Source organism: Chenopodium quinoa, unplaced genomic scaffold (assembly GCF_001683475.1).
Source record: "Chenopodium quinoa cultivar QQ74 unplaced genomic scaffold, ASM168347v1, whole genome shotgun sequence".
NCBI lineage: Eukaryota > Viridiplantae > Streptophyta > Magnoliopsida > Caryophyllales > Amaranthaceae > Chenopodium > Chenopodium quinoa.
Window position 1 is genome coordinate 298,744 of NW_018742393.1, and position 17,842 is coordinate 316,585.

The 17,842-nt window shown below is 36.3% G+C and overlaps 4 protein-coding genes across 4 annotated transcripts; 2 read left to right on the forward strand and 2 right to left on the reverse strand.

Moving 5' to 3' along the window:
* Positions 1–1,210: 1,210 nt before the first annotated feature.
* On the reverse strand, positions 1,211–4,526 carry LOC110702230 (putative disease resistance protein RGA3). Its single transcript, XM_021879934.1, has 4 exons — positions 3,167–4,526; positions 2,588–2,716; positions 2,388–2,474; positions 1,211–2,011 (listed from the first exon to the last, which is right to left on the reverse strand). The coding sequence occupies exons 1-2, from the start codon at positions 4,489–4,491 to the stop codon at positions 2,710–2,712; spliced, it is 1,332 nt and encodes a 443-aa protein (XP_021735626.1). The 5' UTR covers positions 4,492–4,526; the 3' UTR covers positions 1,211–2,011; positions 2,388–2,474; positions 2,588–2,709.
* A 35-nt stretch (positions 4,527–4,561) lies between these two features.
* On the reverse strand, positions 4,562–6,530 carry LOC110701697 (putative disease resistance protein RGA3). Its single transcript, XM_021879327.1, has 2 exons — positions 6,011–6,530; positions 4,562–5,913 (listed from the first exon to the last, which is right to left on the reverse strand). Exons 1-2 carry the CDS (start codon positions 6,528–6,530, stop codon positions 4,562–4,564), a joined length of 1,872 nt encoding a protein of 623 aa, XP_021735019.1.
* Positions 6,531–11,657: 5,127 nt separating this feature from the next.
* On the forward strand, positions 11,658–15,530 carry LOC110702238 (GTP-binding protein At2g22870-like). The gene is made up of 4 exons (XM_021879944.1): positions 11,658–12,365; positions 13,484–13,553; positions 14,165–14,327; positions 14,774–15,530. Exons 1-4 carry the CDS (start codon positions 11,828–11,830, stop codon positions 14,990–14,992), a joined length of 990 nt encoding a protein of 329 aa, XP_021735636.1. The 5' UTR covers positions 11,658–11,827; the 3' UTR covers positions 14,993–15,530.
* Positions 15,526–17,778, forward strand: LOC110701706 (60S ribosomal protein L37-3-like). The gene is made up of 4 exons (XM_021879333.1): positions 15,526–15,546; positions 16,039–16,174; positions 17,238–17,339; positions 17,434–17,778. The coding sequence occupies exons 1-4, from the start codon at positions 15,526–15,528 to the stop codon at positions 17,475–17,477; spliced, it is 303 nt and encodes a 100-aa protein (XP_021735025.1). The 3' UTR covers positions 17,478–17,778.
* The last annotated feature ends 64 nt before the right edge of the window (positions 17,779–17,842 follow it).

Below are 17,842 nucleotides of genomic sequence, written 5' to 3' on the forward strand. Positions count from 1 at the left end.
AATTTTTGCTCACCCTTAATTCCTGTGCCACTAAGGCGGTAATTTTCAATAAACATTTTTAAATTATCATTATAATTAATTTTTTATACTAACAAAATAAAATCTGAAAATATAGTTAACAAATTTTGATCAAATTAAAGGATTACGAAAGATATATAGATACAAAATGACGTAGAAAATTATCAAAATTATATTAAGAATGCTTTTTAAAGCAATACATTTATACACTAAATTAACATGAGTAAGTCTTGTATGTGGCTAGCCACACGGTGTGGCCACATTAATTTATAAGAATAATTTTTATTTATATACTACCTCCATTAATTATTCTGTGCAACAAAGGAATATTTTATGTTTCATAAATAATACCTCTTTGTTGCACATAATAATTAACGGATGTAGTATATGAGTAACCCTATTTATTCAAAGAGTAACCTCATTTTGTCCATTAAAGTAACTCCAATTCATTATATGAGTAATATCAACTAATTTAGAAATAGGTAACCCTTAACTCCTATTTTTTTGTTTTAAAAATTGAAAGAATGATTCCACTTATGTAAGAGAGTAACCCCTTTTTTCATTTAAGTAACCCACATACGTCAAGGTAACCTCATTTACTCATCACCGTAACCCCCTATTACTTATTTAATTGCATTACATGTGAAGTGGCCATACCATGTGACTAGCCACATATAAGAATTTGTGAATTAACATTATGCCAATCAACATTGTAGGTAAGGAACTGTGCCAGATGCAAAAGGTTTGATAGTTAATTAGTGATTAAAATCCAATTGAATACATATTGACAAAGGTGCATGACTGAGTAATGAAGAGAAGAAAAGGGATTGGAGGGAGACCTGTCAAGACCTCTTGTTAAAAACACAACTGAAAAGATTGGAAGAAATAATGGGGTTTATGTCCATAAATTCAAAGATAAATAGAATAGCTTCTCAGATAGTGCATTAGTAATGCACATACTTAAACTAAATATCTTTCTCTCTTTCTCCTCCCTACCAACCCTCGAACCCCTGACCTTGATTAAGGTTTGGAGTTATCCTAACCAACAAGACAGAGGGAGGGCTGGTCAAGTGGTCATACTTAAACTTCACATATCAAGTAAATAAATCCAAATAAATCGATCACAATTACATTGTAAGTTTGTTTAAAGGCGGTAAGCAAATTAAACAAAGGAAACTAAAGGGTTGAGCAGCTGACAGTAAATTTTCTACTGAAGTTAGTCTACATTACTCAAAAGCAATTAGTTATACATACAGCCAGTATTATTACATAAGAGGTAGATTTACAGCGAGCAGGAATTGATATCTGCTATCTACTGAGTGCTGATATATAAGATATAAACTATACTGTAACAGATTGAGAGGACAAAGGTTACAAATATCACCAGAAAACAGAGCTTCTGTCCAGCTTTGTTTCCTGACAAGCTGGACCTCATATACACGATCATGCCATCTGAATAAATGCCCCATGTTCCCAAAATGCTGACCAGATTTAAGCACAAGCGCAGCACAACAATCCCAACACTAGCCAGTGATTAGCATCATTATGTAAGCTTTTCCCACCTTCTAGGAAGGGTTGAAAAGCTCCACAAACCATATGTTCAGCCTCAGGCCAATCCAAGTCTACTACTGAAATTATTAACATAAAAACAAGGGCCTTGATTTACTCCACACGCACCAAAGTGGTTAACTCAGGAAACAATTAAACGGCGTGAAACAAAAAATTGCACCCCTGTGCAATTGCATTCGGCTCAATTCTTGGTGTATCACCGGTTGCATCAATGATGTATTGATGCAGATGGCCTAGCATCACTAAGGAGCAACGAAACAGTCACCATATTCATTTTAGTACAGCATGCTACATAGCATCTCTGAAGGAAGAAATCTCATTCCTTGCAATGTCAGGTAAAAGCTTGCTCCCTTGCTTGATTATGTTTTACCTTTTCCCCCTTCAATAACTTGCTGCTTAATGCACCCCAAAATCTTCAATATCCCTGAAAGCATCGAGCAATAATAATAAATTATGACATATCTAGGAGCAGGAGTGGTAAAATGCACAAAGCACTTTTAATGAGTTCCAAAGCTGTACTCAAGCAGTCATGCTTCTCAGCATCTAAAAAGTTCTTGGTAGGATCGTTTTTATATTCTGTATGTACATTGTCACAAAACTAACACACAAGATTTTCGATCCTCTTTGCTTGAAATCTGACTTAGAGTGGCACAAGGGTAAACATGAACAGCAAATCTTAATTTCTCACTCAGATAAGCTTAGTAACCCAAAATACAGATTCATAAAATTCAGCTTATCAAAGGAAGTATGCATAATAATTCAAGCCTAAAATTTTAGAAGCCTATAGTTTGCAAAATCACCTTTGTGAGGTTAGCATGGCTTAGTTCCTCTGATTTGAGACTATTATTCAACCGTACAATTCTGTTGTTATCAGTATATGTGAAGAGCTGCAATAGATAATAGCAGTTAATGATTTATTTCAGAAAACATATCTACACGAAATTTCAAACGACAAAATGAGTAGGATGAGAAATTGAGAATGCAATTCAATTAAACTTACAGCAGCATGGAATTGTTCATCAGAAAATCATTGTTCTGGTAGGCATCAGTCGCGTTAAACCAACAGAAAAGTGAAGAAGCGGACTTCATTTGGTGCTCACTTATCACAATAGGCTATAACGCCTAAAAGCTGCCCAAATGTGAAGATATGATTAGTGTTGATCCTTAACCAAGAACAAACTGTAGAAAATGCATCACCTACAAAGCAAGTCTGACAATTGTGTCCTTCCTTCTCTTCAGTCAATGTCCTTTCAATTTCATTTAACAATATAATCTAAACTTAATATCGAATGTGCTCATCAATTCAACTTGCATACATATTATGTTTTACATTGTAGTTAAAAAAGTCATGCATACCTTAATTGAAGGAAGTCAGTTTATTAATTATTCCCATACCAAAAAATGCCAAAAGTTGCATACTACCTCTGTTCTATATTATTTGCAACGATTTGACATAAAGTAAAGAGGTAAAATGTCTAATCGTTGCAAATAATATAAAACGGAGGTATTTAAATTTCACATTAAACACTCAATTAACATAAAATTATATAGAGACAAAATGCAGGTTTCAGAAACTCACAATATAACATTGGGAATATGTTGGAGAAGGTGGCAATCTTGGCCATTTGGCATCTCATATCTTTCTTTCAGATCTGGACAGCTGCTTATACAAAGCTTCTGTAAAGAGGTAAGGCCAAATAATGATAGTGGAAGTGACACCATTTTTGGACAATCAACAATCTTCAACTCACGCAGCAAGGAGAGGTTGCTCATCTCTTCTGGGAGTTGTTTCACTGTGTTGAAACGACTGATTTCAAGTTTCTGAAGCGTGGTTAAGCAAGCAATGCTTTGAGAGAGCTCTTCTTCCAAGTCATTACCGCCGCCCTCAATTATCAGTGTGTCAAGGACAGAGATATTTCCCACTGATATGTTTTTCAAGTGTTTGCACCCATTAATATGGAGATACCGAATGGGATTTGAAGATTCTATCATCAAACTTGTCAGTTCGCCGCAATGGCCTATATGTATACTCTGTAGATTAGAGAACCTATTACTGATTGTCAGAGAAGTAGGTCCATCTTCAATCGTAGAAATATCCAACTCTTTTAATGAAGTAAAAAGATTAGTCGAAGAAGAAGATGCTTCCTCATCATCAACTGATGTCAGATTGGATTCAAACACCTTCCAATTGATTACTTGAGCCCTTAATGACTCCAGCTTTGGCGCTAGAGGCATTGACATCAACTTGGAGAAGTGATCTACGTTCATTTTCAAAAGACGAGGAAACAGCCAGTGCCTTGTCTCACCAACATCATCACCCTTTGATGGTCTTGTCCACCCCTTTAGAGACGTCAAACCCAATAATTGCAAGTTTTCTAAGGATGGGTAGTAGACATTATTGTGAGCTCCAGAATCACACTTTCCATCACCAACCGAAACATCATCTTCATCTTCTACATACTCCAAGCTATCAAATGAAGAAAGATAAAGTTCTTTGAGATGAGGCTGCTGACTCATGTGAGGGAGAACTCTGCAATTACTGCAATACTCAATACGGATGAAAACAAGCTTAGATAACCCATCTAACCATCTACGTGGCATCTCAACTCCTTTGTACTGCTGAACAGAAATGTTTTTAAGATTTGGAGGCAGTTGCAAGGACAGTAACATTCTATCCATTTCACCGAAATCTGCAGGAGTAACTTCCATGGATCCAAACATTAATTTAAGACGTACCAAATGCTGATTGTCCTTCAAATTTGCCCTCTGTGCTTCCACAACAGCATCACTCCGCCACTTGCTGAATTCAATATCCACATATCCAGTAATATTCAAGGGTGGCAATGAATCTATACCATTGTTTTTCCCAACTATAAATACATCTAAGTCTTTCAAAGCTGTCATATTCGCAAATCCTGTTGGCAAATCTCTTAGACCGCTAAAAAGAATTTCCAAGTGCCTAAGGCTGTCCAATTTACAAAAAATCTTTAGGCAACTCTCTAAGATTAAAGCATCTCAAAAGATTCAGTGTTTGCAGGTTCTGTAATCTTGTTATATTATCAGGAAGACATTTAATAAGATCATTTCTTGCAAGATTAAGGTATCTCAGGTGTCTCAACTTCCCTATAGAATTTGGAAGCACAGAGATCTTCTTACCCTCTAAGTCTAAGGCACGCAAAGACTGAAATTTCAAAATCATCATTTCAAGAGATGATGATTTGATAGCAATATTAACATTGAGTCTTAACAGTATCAATGACCGTATCTTCCTAGCAGCAAGCAACGACACTGGAGCTTCCCATCCACCATCTTCTGGCTTTTCCAATTTAGCACTCACATGTATAAGTTCATCAGTTGAAGATATCTGGTCTAAAGGCTCGACCAATTGTTTCATCTCTTCACTAGCTATATCTTGAGCCAAGTCATGCACTAAATCGTGCATTTTGCATTTGAAATTCCCTTCAGCATCTTCTCTAGGACCTTGGAATAAGCTCCTCCCCAACAATTTCATAAAGTATTTCTCTCCAATACCTGTGCTTGATTGGTCAAAATATCCTTGCGCCATCCAGAGTTTTACCAAATGATTCTTACTGTATTCATAGTCCTTTGGAAACAATGAACAGTAAGCAAAGCATTGCTTTAATGCCGGTGGCAAGTAGTCATAACTCAACTTCAGCACTTTCATGATATCATCTTCTTCCTTCCCCTTTGCCTTTGTGTCTGCCATCCCCTTTGCCTTTGAGAGTCGAGCATCTCTAATTTGTCGCCACGCTTCCTCACTAATGTCAGGAAGAAGGCTTCCTACAACCTTGATAGCAAGGGGAATATTTCCACAGCTATCAACGATCTCCTTCCCTAACTGAGTCAAATAAGAATTACTACTCTCTTCTTGCTCTGATCGGAATGCTAATTTTTTGAAAAGATTCCAGGACTCTTCTTCAGTTAGAAGTCCCAGATTGTGGGCTTCTGTTGTCCCAACAGCTTTTGCAACGTCAGCAGAGCGTGTTGTTACAATAACTCTACTTCCAGTTGCACCACATTTAAGTAAACTTAGAAGATCCAACCAGCTAAGTTTACTTTCATCCCATATATCATCTAAGACAAGAAGATACTTCTTATCCTTTATCGATTCTAGGATGCATGATTCAATCGCGCTAAATAGGAGTCTATCAAAATCCTCTTTACCGGTGAAGCATTGGTAAACTCTCCTAATTACAGTGTTTTGATCACCTACCTCAGGTACACAGACCCATTTAGTAAGATCAAAATGGTTCTGAACACCCTCATCATTAAAAACCAGTTGAGCAAGAGTGGTTTTTCCAAGACCTCCAAACCCCACAATTGGAATTACAGTAATCCTTTTCCCATCAAATTTTGGATCAAAAAAGCATTTCAGTAATTATTTTTTTGTCATTTTCCCTACCAGTGACATATTCTTTCACATGAGAGCCTGATTCTCTATTCCTCATGAAGCGAGCCCTTAGTGATTGTGGTTCACCTCTATGATCATGATAGGCATTCAAGTTTAAGCCAGCAATATCTGAATTGATTTCATCAAGTTGTTGTCGAATAGACTTGATTTCTCTAGATATTTTCCAGTTAAAACAAAGAGTGCCTGATCTCGAGAAAGGAATACAAACCTGCTTGTTCATTTTCATCTGTTGTTTCTCCCGGTCAACGGTGAGGACAAGATCAAACAGGTCATCAACTTGGTAAAGCACTGTCCTCAGCCTCCGAAGCCACTCTTTGATGGCACAATCTCTGCCTGGCTCTTCCTGGTTCCTCTCAGCATCATGAACTCGAGCTTGGATCAACTTGATGGTGTTCTCCAGCTTCTTCAAATCGTCTCGTGCACCCCACCAGGACGCAGCCTCTTTTATGGCTGCTTTACCCACGGCTTCCAACACTGTTCCAGCTAAGTTGAAAAGAACACCCTCTGCCATTTTCCTTTTTTTTTTTTTTTTTTGGTTTGTGTTTCACTCCCTTTTCTCTCTGCCTCTATGAGGAGTTGTAAATCTTGTAAATGTTGATGATGGACAAGTTATGGACTTTGTTCTATTGTATATAAAATAATATGTGAATGTTCACTGGTGAGAGCAGTGTGAAACCAAGAAGGCTATTTATTTCAACATCAATAACATATACAAACTATTACAAAGTATTATCAATTTGAAGTTTTGAACTAGTCTTTGGGTTTGAGCTACACACCGGATTAGATTATTGCATGAGCTATTTTTGTGCATAAATGTTATGATCGATATCTCCTGTTAGTTCATTTATATACTGTTCAAGCTTAGAATATTTGATTATTGAGATCACAGTGCAACTTTTCAAATGAGAATTTTTGAACTACCAAACTATTAGACCAATCCTGAAAGATGCAATTCAAAGGAACATAACAATTAAACGACAATAGATGCTATTTCATTGAACTTAAGAGTAGTGCGTGAACAAAATGATCCGGTTATGACTATAAATAGTGTGATTGGTGTCGTATAATGCTTACCAAGGTAGACAGAATGATCCACTTTAGGCTATAAATAGTGTGATTAGTGTCATTTCTTTTCTTATTTTCATCATTCATTCTTTTCTTGGTCAAATTGGGATGGTAGAGTTTAAGGGGTTGATGCGCCTTCTCTTGTCATGGTAAGGCTCTTCATGTCAACATTTCCAATCATGGATCTTCAAATTGTCAAACTTTTTGTTGAAGACAATGAAGAGTTATTTGGTTTCTATCAAGCTTTGGGTCTTTATCTTCTTTTGTAACTTCATTGAGAATTTGTACTTTATTTTCTTTCTTTTTTTTATTAAATAAAATTTGGTTCTGGCTGTTGGTCTTTTCCAAGAGATCTTTATGTTTGTATACCTTACCTTTGCTTATAATATCTTTGGTGTGAAGATTAAAACCACAGGACTTGAAGGAGTCCACCCTTTTATTCTTTTATTATAATTACTTGAAGGTAGCAAAATCTAACAAGTTTCACAAAGGGTAACAAACCACCAACTACATGCAAGTACATATATATGATATCAACGGTGAGAGGAGAAAGGTTACAAATATCACCAGAAAACAGGAGCCAGAGGTTATGCTCGTATCCACGATCAAGCCATCTGAATATACAAACCAGATTTAAGCACAAACGCGCCTGAACAATCCCAACAACAGCCTGTGATTAGCATCACTGTGTATGCTTTTCCAACCTTCTAGGAAGGGTTGAAAAGCTCACCAATCATATGCTCAGGCCAAACCAGTTCAGATACCCGAAAATAATAATAATGTAAACAGGGTGATATCAGGGACTCATTGTTCCAGTCAGCATTAAGTTGCGGTATTTCAACAGAATAAACAGAGCAGGCCTAAATTAGGTATCACTATTCACATAGGCTATAAGCTGTCCAAATGTTAAGATATGATTAGAAGTTGTCGATCCTCCTTAACCAAGAACAAACAGTAGAAAATGCATCACTTAAAAGGCTAAAAAGCAAGCCTGAAATTTGTTTCCTCCTAGTCAGTTTATGTCCTTTAAAATTTTCAACTTACGGTGTAACACACAAATAAAGTTTCATAATTTTGTAGTAAGAAACAATCGTTCATACCTTAAAGTAACTATCGCTGCTGTATTTCAGTTGTCAATTGATAGATTGACATTTTACTAACAAGGTATGATCGTATGACAAAAGTGGAGCTGATCAGGTGAAGCACAAGTGCAGCTCAAGCCAGCATAACCGTTTTTTTTCTGTTCTCTGGGATATACAAGTTATACCCACTGATACAATGGTATAAAAAACCATACATCGCATGTAAATTTGTATTCATATTAGTAATGCCATAGTAAAAGTAAATGGTGCAAACAATAAGAACCATAACTTATCAAGTAGCGAATTGAAACCTGATTGTGAGTGATGAGAAAGATGTCCCCTATAATCAAAGAGCTAAAATAACTTCTCGGAGGTAATGTAGAAAGAACATTAACAATGCACAAAACATTTCTTGCAAAAGGTGTAGAAAGTACATTAGCAATGCATAAAAAATTTAGTTAAATTACACAAAAGGTGTAGAAAGAACATTAACAATGCACAAAACATTTCTTGCAAAATAAAAGAATAGAGAAAGGAAAACCAAAGGGTTGACAATAACCATTCTACTCGTACTTAATCTAGTTAAATTACACAAAAGCTCAACTTAGGGCGGCAATGATCAAAACACGTGAGACTAGTCTTGCATCCATTGGATTGTTAGATGTCTCACAAAAAGCACATTCATTAGGTCGTAAATCGTATGAATGTTAGCTCGGGACTTAGGAATTCGGCATCGGCATCGGCAGACCACCGTGAAATATACCCTGGGGAATTACTACCGTCGACGAAGAAGCGGGGGAGTGCGATGCCTTCAGATGAGCCGGTGGTAATGGCAGACCCCCGTGAGAGCTTCCATGGGGGATTATCGCCGTCGGAGGAGAGGTGGGTGAGTTGAGTCCAGAGGTGGCGCCACCGCTTTGATAAGACGGAGGTTGCGGCGGCGGATTTCAGTGGGAGAAGTGACAGAATTTCGACCAAAAGGGCGCCTGGGAGTGCGCTTATTCTGTCTTCTTCACCATTCTTGTTAGCCATACTTGGGGTGATTTTTGGGATGGAGATTTCACAAGTTTTGTAGGTTATGATTTCTCTTAATCTACATTAGCTGCGAGAAAGAGTATATGTCTATATATACAACCTAATATAAAAAAAAAATACCCATACGAGAATTTAAGGTAAAAATTCAAAAACACGTGTTCCATTCATGGACAAAAAAATTAAATGCCAATGAGGAAAATTAGATAAAATCATCTTATTGATCGGGTGATTAGATACAACTATTAATTTCATAAGATAATTTTTTTTAATAATTTAAATCTTAAATAAAATCTCATAAAAAATAGTAGGTATAGAAGTCCTATATCTAGAGATGATTATGTTAAAAGATAATTTTTAGTTTTTTAAATATATTAAATCCAAATAAATCAATATTCTTTGTTTTTACTTACGTGGAAAAATTCTTAAATCTCATTCGTCACTTTTGTTTAGGTGGCAAACGGATTTTTTAATTCCAAAATAAAATAGGAAACTAATTTTTAATTGATCGAAAATATACCTTTGCTTATGTGGCGCGCCGAATGCTCTTAAAAAATGCCTACTTTATTTATATATATATATATTATTTTTTCTAAATATTTCAAATGAGATAAAATAAAATCATAATTTATTTTAAAATAAAAAAATAATAAATCATGAATAAAATTTAAATTTTTTGTCATGTAAATATGTAATAATATACTCCACTGTTTTTTTTTTTGTTTTTTAAAAAAAAGAACAACAAACCATGCGTGCAACCAAGCTAGGGAAGAGGTATGGTCTCATGAGTGTCGAACTTGAGTCCGATTGCAAAGTCGTCATGGATCGTCTTGAAAAAGCTTCGACGTTCTACACTTATTTAGCTTCATTTCTTTGGCCCCATGTCAAACGGGAAGGTAACTTTGTAGAATTGTAGCGCATCATTTAGCTAGAATAATTTCGTTTGGTGTGGAGCAAGTTTGGAAGAATCATTGTCGAAAAGATATCTCCCCCTATGTACTTTCGAACATTTTATCATCTAATTAATGAAGCTTTGCTTTGTCCTCAAAAAAAAAAAAAAAAAAAAAAAAAGGTGTATTCGACATTTTTTACCTATAAGAAAATATTATATTTATAAGGGAAAATGAAAACTAATAATCCCACCTTTGATATTTCTGCTCAGATCAAAACAATCCCACATTTTTTAAATCGGGAAACAATCCCACCTTTGACCCCTATCAGCTCAAAACAGTCCCTAAACCGGTTTGTGAAATTGGTAACTAGTTTTAGAAGGTGACTTGCCATGCATCACCTTCTATTTGGTTTTTTTAATTAAAAAAAATTTATTAAAAAAAAAGAAAAATTAAAAAAAAATATTCTTCTTCCCCGATTACCTCCCCAAGCCGCTAGGGGTTGGAGGGTGGTGAGAGGGTCGGGCGACAATTTTAAGTGGAGGGAGAGTGGTTTCTAGGGTTTTGGGTGGCTGGTGGAAGGTTTTTGGGGAGAGGTGGGGGAGGTGCGACGGGTTTCGGCAAGAGGTGGGGGAGGTGCTTCGGTTCCGGCGAGAAGTTGGGGTGGTGTGGCTAGTCTGGTGAGTTGGCTGGGTGAGTTCCGGCGAGTGGAATGGTGGTGGGTATGGTGGCTAAAGAAAGGGAATGAAAAAGTCAAGGGGGGGTAGGGTATCAAAGTAGACTAATTTTGGGTAAACTCGAAAATAAAATGGGTAAAAGAAATGAAAAAAGTGACAAACAAACTACAACAAAGGAAATGATATCACCAGCTCATCCCTTTAGCAAACTTATTCATCCCCCTCATCCTTCTCAATTTGTTATTCTAGTTGATACCCCCTTCAACCAACATACCATGAGGTGGGTGTTGGAGGTATTGCTACACTTCTAAGGAGTGGTAAGGGGGCTTCTTACTGAAGTCCAAGTTCGAAGATGCCAATTTTGCTTAGTTTATTGCTATTTTAGTTGCTACTGCATGGGTTAAATGTCAGAATTTGAGTGATGTGAACACATGCTCTGACTCTAGAACTGTTGTTACAAGTATTGTGGGTGCTCCTAAAATTAGAGATAAATATTTTAACATTGCAAGTGTGTGCAGGGAGTTCATAACAAGGACACAGGGGCTGAATGTTCAGTGTCTTCCAAGAGGCAAGGTAATTCAAGCCCACCTTCTAGCGTCCCAAGCTGGTCTGGTGCCTGGTGGGCATGAGGTGTTGTGGAAGCCAGCTGCTAATCCCTTCCCTCTAGTATTCAAAGCCCGGATGTGGGTATTATTAATATGTTATGTATGGAACATATGTGTGTAAACTTTAACTATGCTGAACTCCTAGCTCCCCTAATTGCTACTCCTACTGCTACTACTGTGAGCCTTGTTGGGCCTTAATAAATATATTTACCTTTTTAACCCAAAAAAAAAAAAAAAGAGGGGGGGGGGGGGGGGGGGGGGGGGGGGGAATGATATCAGATCATTTTCATCAATTATTAACGTCAACGAAACGACTCTTAACAGGCCAAACTAAAATGAAGTAATGAACCCACTCTTGTCTCTGTAATCTACACCACCCCATTTCCCTCATCTTCTTCATTGCACAATCATATTCTAAACCTGGAAAACAAAGAGAAAATCCAATTCAGAACATAGGATGATAATATCTCATCTCCCCAAACTTCAAACCCAATTTCTCCTCCCTCTAAAACCCAAAACCCCAAAACCCCATTTCAATCAATACCTCTTTCAATTTCGCCAGTCCCCAATTTACTCTCTTTTCTCTTCATTATCCCCAGTTCTCCCTACCCAAAACCCTAAATCCCCAAATTTAATCCCGCAACAATCAATTATTGATGATATTGATGATGATCAACCCCAGATTGAGATTTCTGTAGATAAGCTGTTTGTGCCCCCAGAAACTGACATTTCTTCATTAATATCAAAGGTTTCGGGTTCGGTTTCGGCTTCGAGTGCTCGAATTTTGAAGGGGTCTAACATTGTGCTTAGCAAGTATGCTAGTAATGCTCAAGTGATAAACGCTGAGTTTGTCAAGAGTAGTGCGAAAACTGAGGAATGCCCTTCTGATGGGTTGCCTGAATTTGCCCTTGTTGGAAGGTCTAATGTGGGTAAATCTTCGCTTCTTAATTCCCTTGTTCGGAGAAAGAAGCTTGCCCTTACTTCTAAGAAGCCTGGTTAGTTGAATTTCTTAGCTTTTCTAAATTCATAGTTTCCTTAATTTCTTTAATTTATTGCACATTGATAAAGTATTTCGTGTGGATGTTAGCTAGCTTAGTTGGTTAAAGTCCCGGGGTGGTACCCAAGACCTCGAATTGAATCCCTGCTTTGAAAGTTAAGAATTTGGTTATAATTTGTATTGCATTGGTATTCTTTTATAGTGAGGAGTCATATGAATGAAAGGGACTCAAAGGAGTACATAGTTGACGTTGTTGCTTTTTATAAATTTAACTACGGAGTAATTCAATTGTTTGTTTCGTATGTGATTCAATGCAGAAATGATGAATAAAGTGTTGTTGCAATGAGAAATTAGCAGGGATGTGTTGATTTTGGGCTTACTTTACTAGAATAATAGAACCTAATTTAGTCATTGAGTTATCAGTTCACTTGCTGGGTGAAAAAGTCTTGCTTTAACATTGTTAAGACCCAGTATTGGTGTGCCTAATACCTATGATATGTAACTTTCAATTTTCTTGGGTATATTTGGTGGGCAGCTTAATAAAAGTCTATGGTCAGACCGTCTGAATATTAGGCGATGGTGGTGATTCAATGGAAAGTTGTTTCCCAGAGATAGCAGTGTATGTAGCTTTGTTGGTGGCAACTTAAATTCCATCAAGTGCACATCTTTATTGACTATATAGCAACTTTTTCAATGCAGTTTAAAAAGAAGTACTCTGTACTCGAAGTGTTTTATTGCATCCTTATGTGTTTTTTTTTTTGTGGATGAAACATTCATGTGATTAATGAGCTCAGATCCTCAAATGTCTAGTACTCAGGCCAGCAGCATGATCCTGAGCTTGTTAATTTTATGTCGAGTCTCCATCTGTAAGACTTCTTGTTTGGAGTAACTTTTCCATACAATAGTTATCCTATTAACTCTCTTTTCTTCAAAAAGAGCAAAATTTTTACCCTAGCTAAAACAACAATATTGATATGTGCAGATTTACTCGAATTATGCTTGCACTTTAGTTTGTTCTACTTAAGTAAAAGTTAGATTTTGAATGTTTTCCCATTTGTTTTCTTAGACTTTGAAAGTTCATGTGATTCTAATGTTTTTGTTCATCATTGTCTACAGGTAAGACTCAATTGATTAACCATTTTCGGATCAATGATAGCTGGTATCTGGTGGATTTGCCTGGATATGGGTATGTATTGTGTAAATGACTTTCTGGTGGATTTGCCTGGATATGGGTATGTATTGCCTGGATATTAAACTTTTGGTAATATCTTCCCAGCTCCACCTCAGTACTCTTGACAGTTGCTATTGTGGAATGCTATCATTTATCTTTTCACATTTATTCCTGGCATAAGCTATCAGTTTGTGCCCTTCCTCCATGGCCACATTCTCTTTCTAGGAATTCCAATTTAATACTCACCTTTTCAATACTGCTAGTGTGTTCATTCTGTTGACGTTTACATGTCTTCAAAATGTTGCTCTGTGCTCTGCTGCCACCAATTATGCTGGTCAGTAAATGGCATGTTGTGCTTTCTATGTGTTTAGGATTTTTATGCTTCCTCATATGCTGATATTCATATACCTGTGTTTCTCTAGCTAGCCTGATGATTAATCTCACAAAGTTTTACTAAGATGAAGATTCCAAAACCAATGAAAAGTTACGAGCATAACCTCAGATTCCAAATTGTTGGACATTTATTTTGTCCTGCCCATTACTTGTAATCCTGTTTATAATGAAATAATGACAGTTTAAAATGTGCATATTGGTTATCTTTTTTATGATTTGTGTATCTTAAACAGGTTTGCAGCTGCCCCAGGGGAAGTCCGAATAGAGTGGGACAAGTTCACTAAGAACTACTTTCTTCAGAGATCAACCTTGGTTTCAGTATTCCTTCTCATTGATGCAAGCATTCCTGCCAAAAAGATTGATCTTGAATATGCGAGTTGGTTGGGTCAAAATAAGGTTGGTCTTCCTATCTCATACTTTAAAATAGAAAAGTAAAGAAATTGGTTTTATTCTTTCATAGTGGAAGATACTCCTACAGTTGGTATCTTCTCCTGGAATTCTCAAGAAGGATACTTATCGTCATTATTAGCTTTTCAAGAAAGATCTTCTGACGTTCAATGTTCAGCTTGGGGCTCTATAATCATTTCCCTCTGTTTCTATGGTGCTTTACTGTGTTTAGTTTCTTCAAATGTCAATTTAATTCCTTTGTTATAAAAAGTATGGAACATTGCACGTTATTGTTATCAAATATCATATAAAGACAACAACTAAGTGATGTGTACAGGGCTGAGGCATCTGGATAGTATGACTTCGACATACGTTTAATTTCCCTGCCACAGTGATTTTGATTATTGAGATGATTAAAGCTTATGATAACTTACAGTGTCTTCATCCATTTCCAGATTCCAATGACAATAGTGTTCACCAAATGCGACAAGAGGAAAAAGAAGAAAAATGGGGGTAAAAGGCCAGAAGAGAATGTACAAGATTTTCAGGAATTGATACGTGAGTTCTTTGAAGCAGCACCTCCTTGGATAATGACCAGCAGTGTCACCAATCAAGGCCGAGATGAAATATTGTTGCACATGGCACAATTACGGAACTATTGGCTGAAGCACTAAAAATTGAAGATGCATTGTCATCTCATCAATAATTTGTCATGGGTATAGTGTTGAGGCGTTGAGCCAGGATCTATGATGGTTGAAACTTGAAAGATTGTTTAAGCAGCATGGCTTGGATACACAAAACTAAGTACTTGCTCAAAACTTGTTTCCTTCAAGATTATCACTCTGCGGGCACTTATTTTCCACCCAAAGCATGGTCCGTTTAATTGAATATGCTGTAACACACCTGCCTTCTCATTCTTGTATAACAGCATAAGCAACCATCTTTAATCAATTATAAAGTTACATAGAAGTAGCTCTGATACCATAGTATTTGCTAATCCTTTAGACTTGTAATTTCTCATTACACTTTTTTTTTTTTTTTTTTTTTTTTTTTTTTTCTAGTACTATTTTCTCTTCATGATATAGAAATAAGAATTCTTTACGAAGTATTTTTAGGTTACTAATTTTGCACTCTTGCCTTCATTGGGTAACTTTTAGAGGATCATTTTGTTGTGAATTGCAATGTGTTTGTGCATGCAACTATTGCTATGAACAATGTGAAGTACCAAGTACATTGTGTGTAAGGCCTTGTGAGTTTAAACCTCTTCATAGTTTTATCATGTCAGATTACTTCAGAATAGATAGCTAATCAATTGTGATCTTACTACCTTTCGTTTGACCATTTATTAATTCCAAGTAGATGAGCAAAATTAAGTGAAAAGTGCAAAGCAAATTTACTTATTTTTGTGCAAATGAATAAATATGATAAACGGTTGTACATTACTTACATTCGACGTTTTTTCATGTGGTTTATTCAAGGTGAATTAGTTATGGAATTTTGTGAGGATTAATTAATATTTAAAAAAAAAATCATTTTTATTAAATAACGGAGTATATATTTTTTGGACACGTTTATCAATGCCCATTTTTAATTGTAGATTTACATATATTAGTAAAATTTGTAAAACTTGATATTTCTAAAGTACTAATTAAGACCACAAGTCAAGACATGATTTTTTTTTTCTTATTTGCTGAATTTGGTTTTGGATTTGGTTTTGTAGGGGAAGGGAACGGGGAGTTTTGGTAAGAGGAGGAACAAGACTCACACTTTATGTGTGAGGTGTGGCCGTCGCAGTTTTCATCTTCAGAAGAGTCGTTACTCTGGTTGTGGATTTCCTGCTGCTCGCAAGAGGAAGTGTTAGTTATCTTTCTTCATGATTTTCATTTTGTTTGATTTTTTTGGGAGTGATTTTGAGCTTTAATTTGCTTGATTTGGTGTCGAATTATGCTTACTTGTGCATAATTTTGCGAATTCTGTGATGTTTGTGTAATTGATTGTATGATTGATTAAGATTTTAGCTAATTTGGGTAGTTTGATGTTTATCACAGTTGAGAATCATCCAAGTTTTGGAACAAATTGATGAGTATCAATCACATTTGAGAATTATCCAAATTTCAGGACAAATTGATGAGTATTTGAGTGAATTGTTTGGGAGGCAGGACTGTGGAAAAGTGACAATTATGTATGACATTTGGGAATTAGTGCTTTAATGTTCTCCGGAGTTGTTGATTGCACCGATAGTGTTGTCACCGGAATGCGGAACTATTGTCCGGGTTGGTTTGAGATGGTTTGTTATGGTAATCCTATTTTCTCAATTGAGTGTTGCATTTTATTTGTCTTGGACATGATGGGGAATTGAAGGCACTATGCTCTTGTGCTGCACTCAATAGTCGCGGGGTATTGATTTTTTTGTATCCGAAGTGTCGAATAAACTGTAGTGTGTGTTGCTAGCTTATTCAGTTACCGGAACATGGAATGCTTCCTTAGATTGTTTGGATTGAATCTGTGATTCTATTTCCTCAATTATAAACCCTGGCATATTGAACTTAGGAATTAGTTTGTTGATGTTGGACCAAGTGAAAGCATTGTTCTACATGTGATCATGTTTAATATATGGTCTTTGTTTGCTTGCTGGAAAAGTTTAGGTTTCATCAGCTTCGTGCTCCAATGTAGATGTAAATCGATGATTTGGAATGTGTGGATGACTTTGGAATAGGGTGGTTTGACAAATATATTTGTTCGGTTGCTTGTAAGTTCTGAGTTGGGAAGATTGTAGTCCCCTGAAATTTGTTTGCTTGTTCCTTTTGTCGAAATTAGTGATCAATTTTCATCCAAATCTAGTTTGATATTTGGTGTCTCAACTTCAACCTCTGTTTTGCAATGTTTTCTTAACTTTGCCCCTTTTGTGTTGCATTGCAGATAACTGGAGTATGAAGGCAATCAGGAGAAAGACAACAGGAACTGGTAGGATGAGGTACCTTCGTAATGTCCCCAGGAGATTTAAGACTGGTTTCAGAGAAGGTATTGTTTTCATCTTAGCCCCAAAAAATTTCCTATATGATTATTTTGTTACATATTTCCTCCCAATGGCTTACTAATCTGCTTGTCAAACCAGGTACGCAAGCAGCCCCAAGGAAGCAAGTTGCTGCTGCCTCATAATTTTGGTGTGTTTGAGATTTTATTGGGTTGACATTTGTCTATGGTGGTGTTTTTAGATTATAGTTCAAGCGTGGGATGGCCGTGTTTGCATTTTTGTCGGAGATTTGCAGAATTTGTATTGGTAATGAGATGTTATTAATTCTGGGAAGTTTTCAGTTGCATTTAGCTAAATGACATCATATTCCATTCCAAAGTTTCAATCTCAGTTTAGTGATAGTTTTTAGGATTGGATCTATCTTTTGCTTTAGAGATTTGTGATTGTAAGATCCATTTGTCTTCTACTCGTATATATATAAGTTCAATTTTATCAATGTGTTTAGCATGCGAAGGAAAAACATGAGCATTCGAAGCCAAGTTCTTACATG

What these genes read in the sequence shown, in the direction of transcription:
- LOC110702238 (XM_021879944.1), top strand. Translation starts at nt 11,828, where the DNA reads ATGATAATATCTCATCTCCCCAAACTTCAAACCCAATTTCTCCTCCCT. An exon ending in GTGGATTTGCCTGGATATGG is followed by an intron (nt 13,554 to 14,164) that starts GTATGTATTGTG and finishes TATCTTAAACAG; the next exon opens with GTTTGCAGCTGCCCCAGGGG. An exon ending in GTTGGTTGGGTCAAAATAAG is followed by an intron (nt 14,328 to 14,773) that starts GTTGGTCTTCCT and finishes ATCCATTTCCAG; the next exon opens with ATTCCAATGACAATAGTGTT.
- LOC110702230 (XM_021879934.1), bottom strand. Translation starts at nt 4,491, where the DNA reads ATGACAGCTTTGAAAGACTTAGATGTATTTATAGTTGGGAAAAACAAT.
- LOC110701706 (XM_021879333.1), top strand. Translation starts at nt 15,526, where the DNA reads ATGAACAATGTGAAGTACCAA. An exon ending in TGAACAATGTGAAGTACCAA is followed by an intron (nt 15,547 to 16,038) that starts GTACATTGTGTG and finishes TTGGTTTTGTAG; the next exon opens with GGGAAGGGAACGGGGAGTTT. An exon ending in TAAGACTGGTTTCAGAGAAG is followed by an intron (nt 17,340 to 17,433) that starts GTATTGTTTTCA and finishes TTGTCAAACCAG; the next exon opens with GTACGCAAGCAGCCCCAAGG.
- LOC110701697 (XM_021879327.1), bottom strand. Translation starts at nt 6,530, where the DNA reads ATGGCAGAGGGTGTTCTTTTCAACTTAGCTGGAACAGTGTTGGAAGCC. An exon ending in TGTGAAAGAATATGTCACTG is followed by an intron (nt 5,914 to 6,010) that starts GTAGGGAAAATG and finishes TGGGGTTTGGAG; the next exon opens with GTCTTGGAAAAACCACTCTT.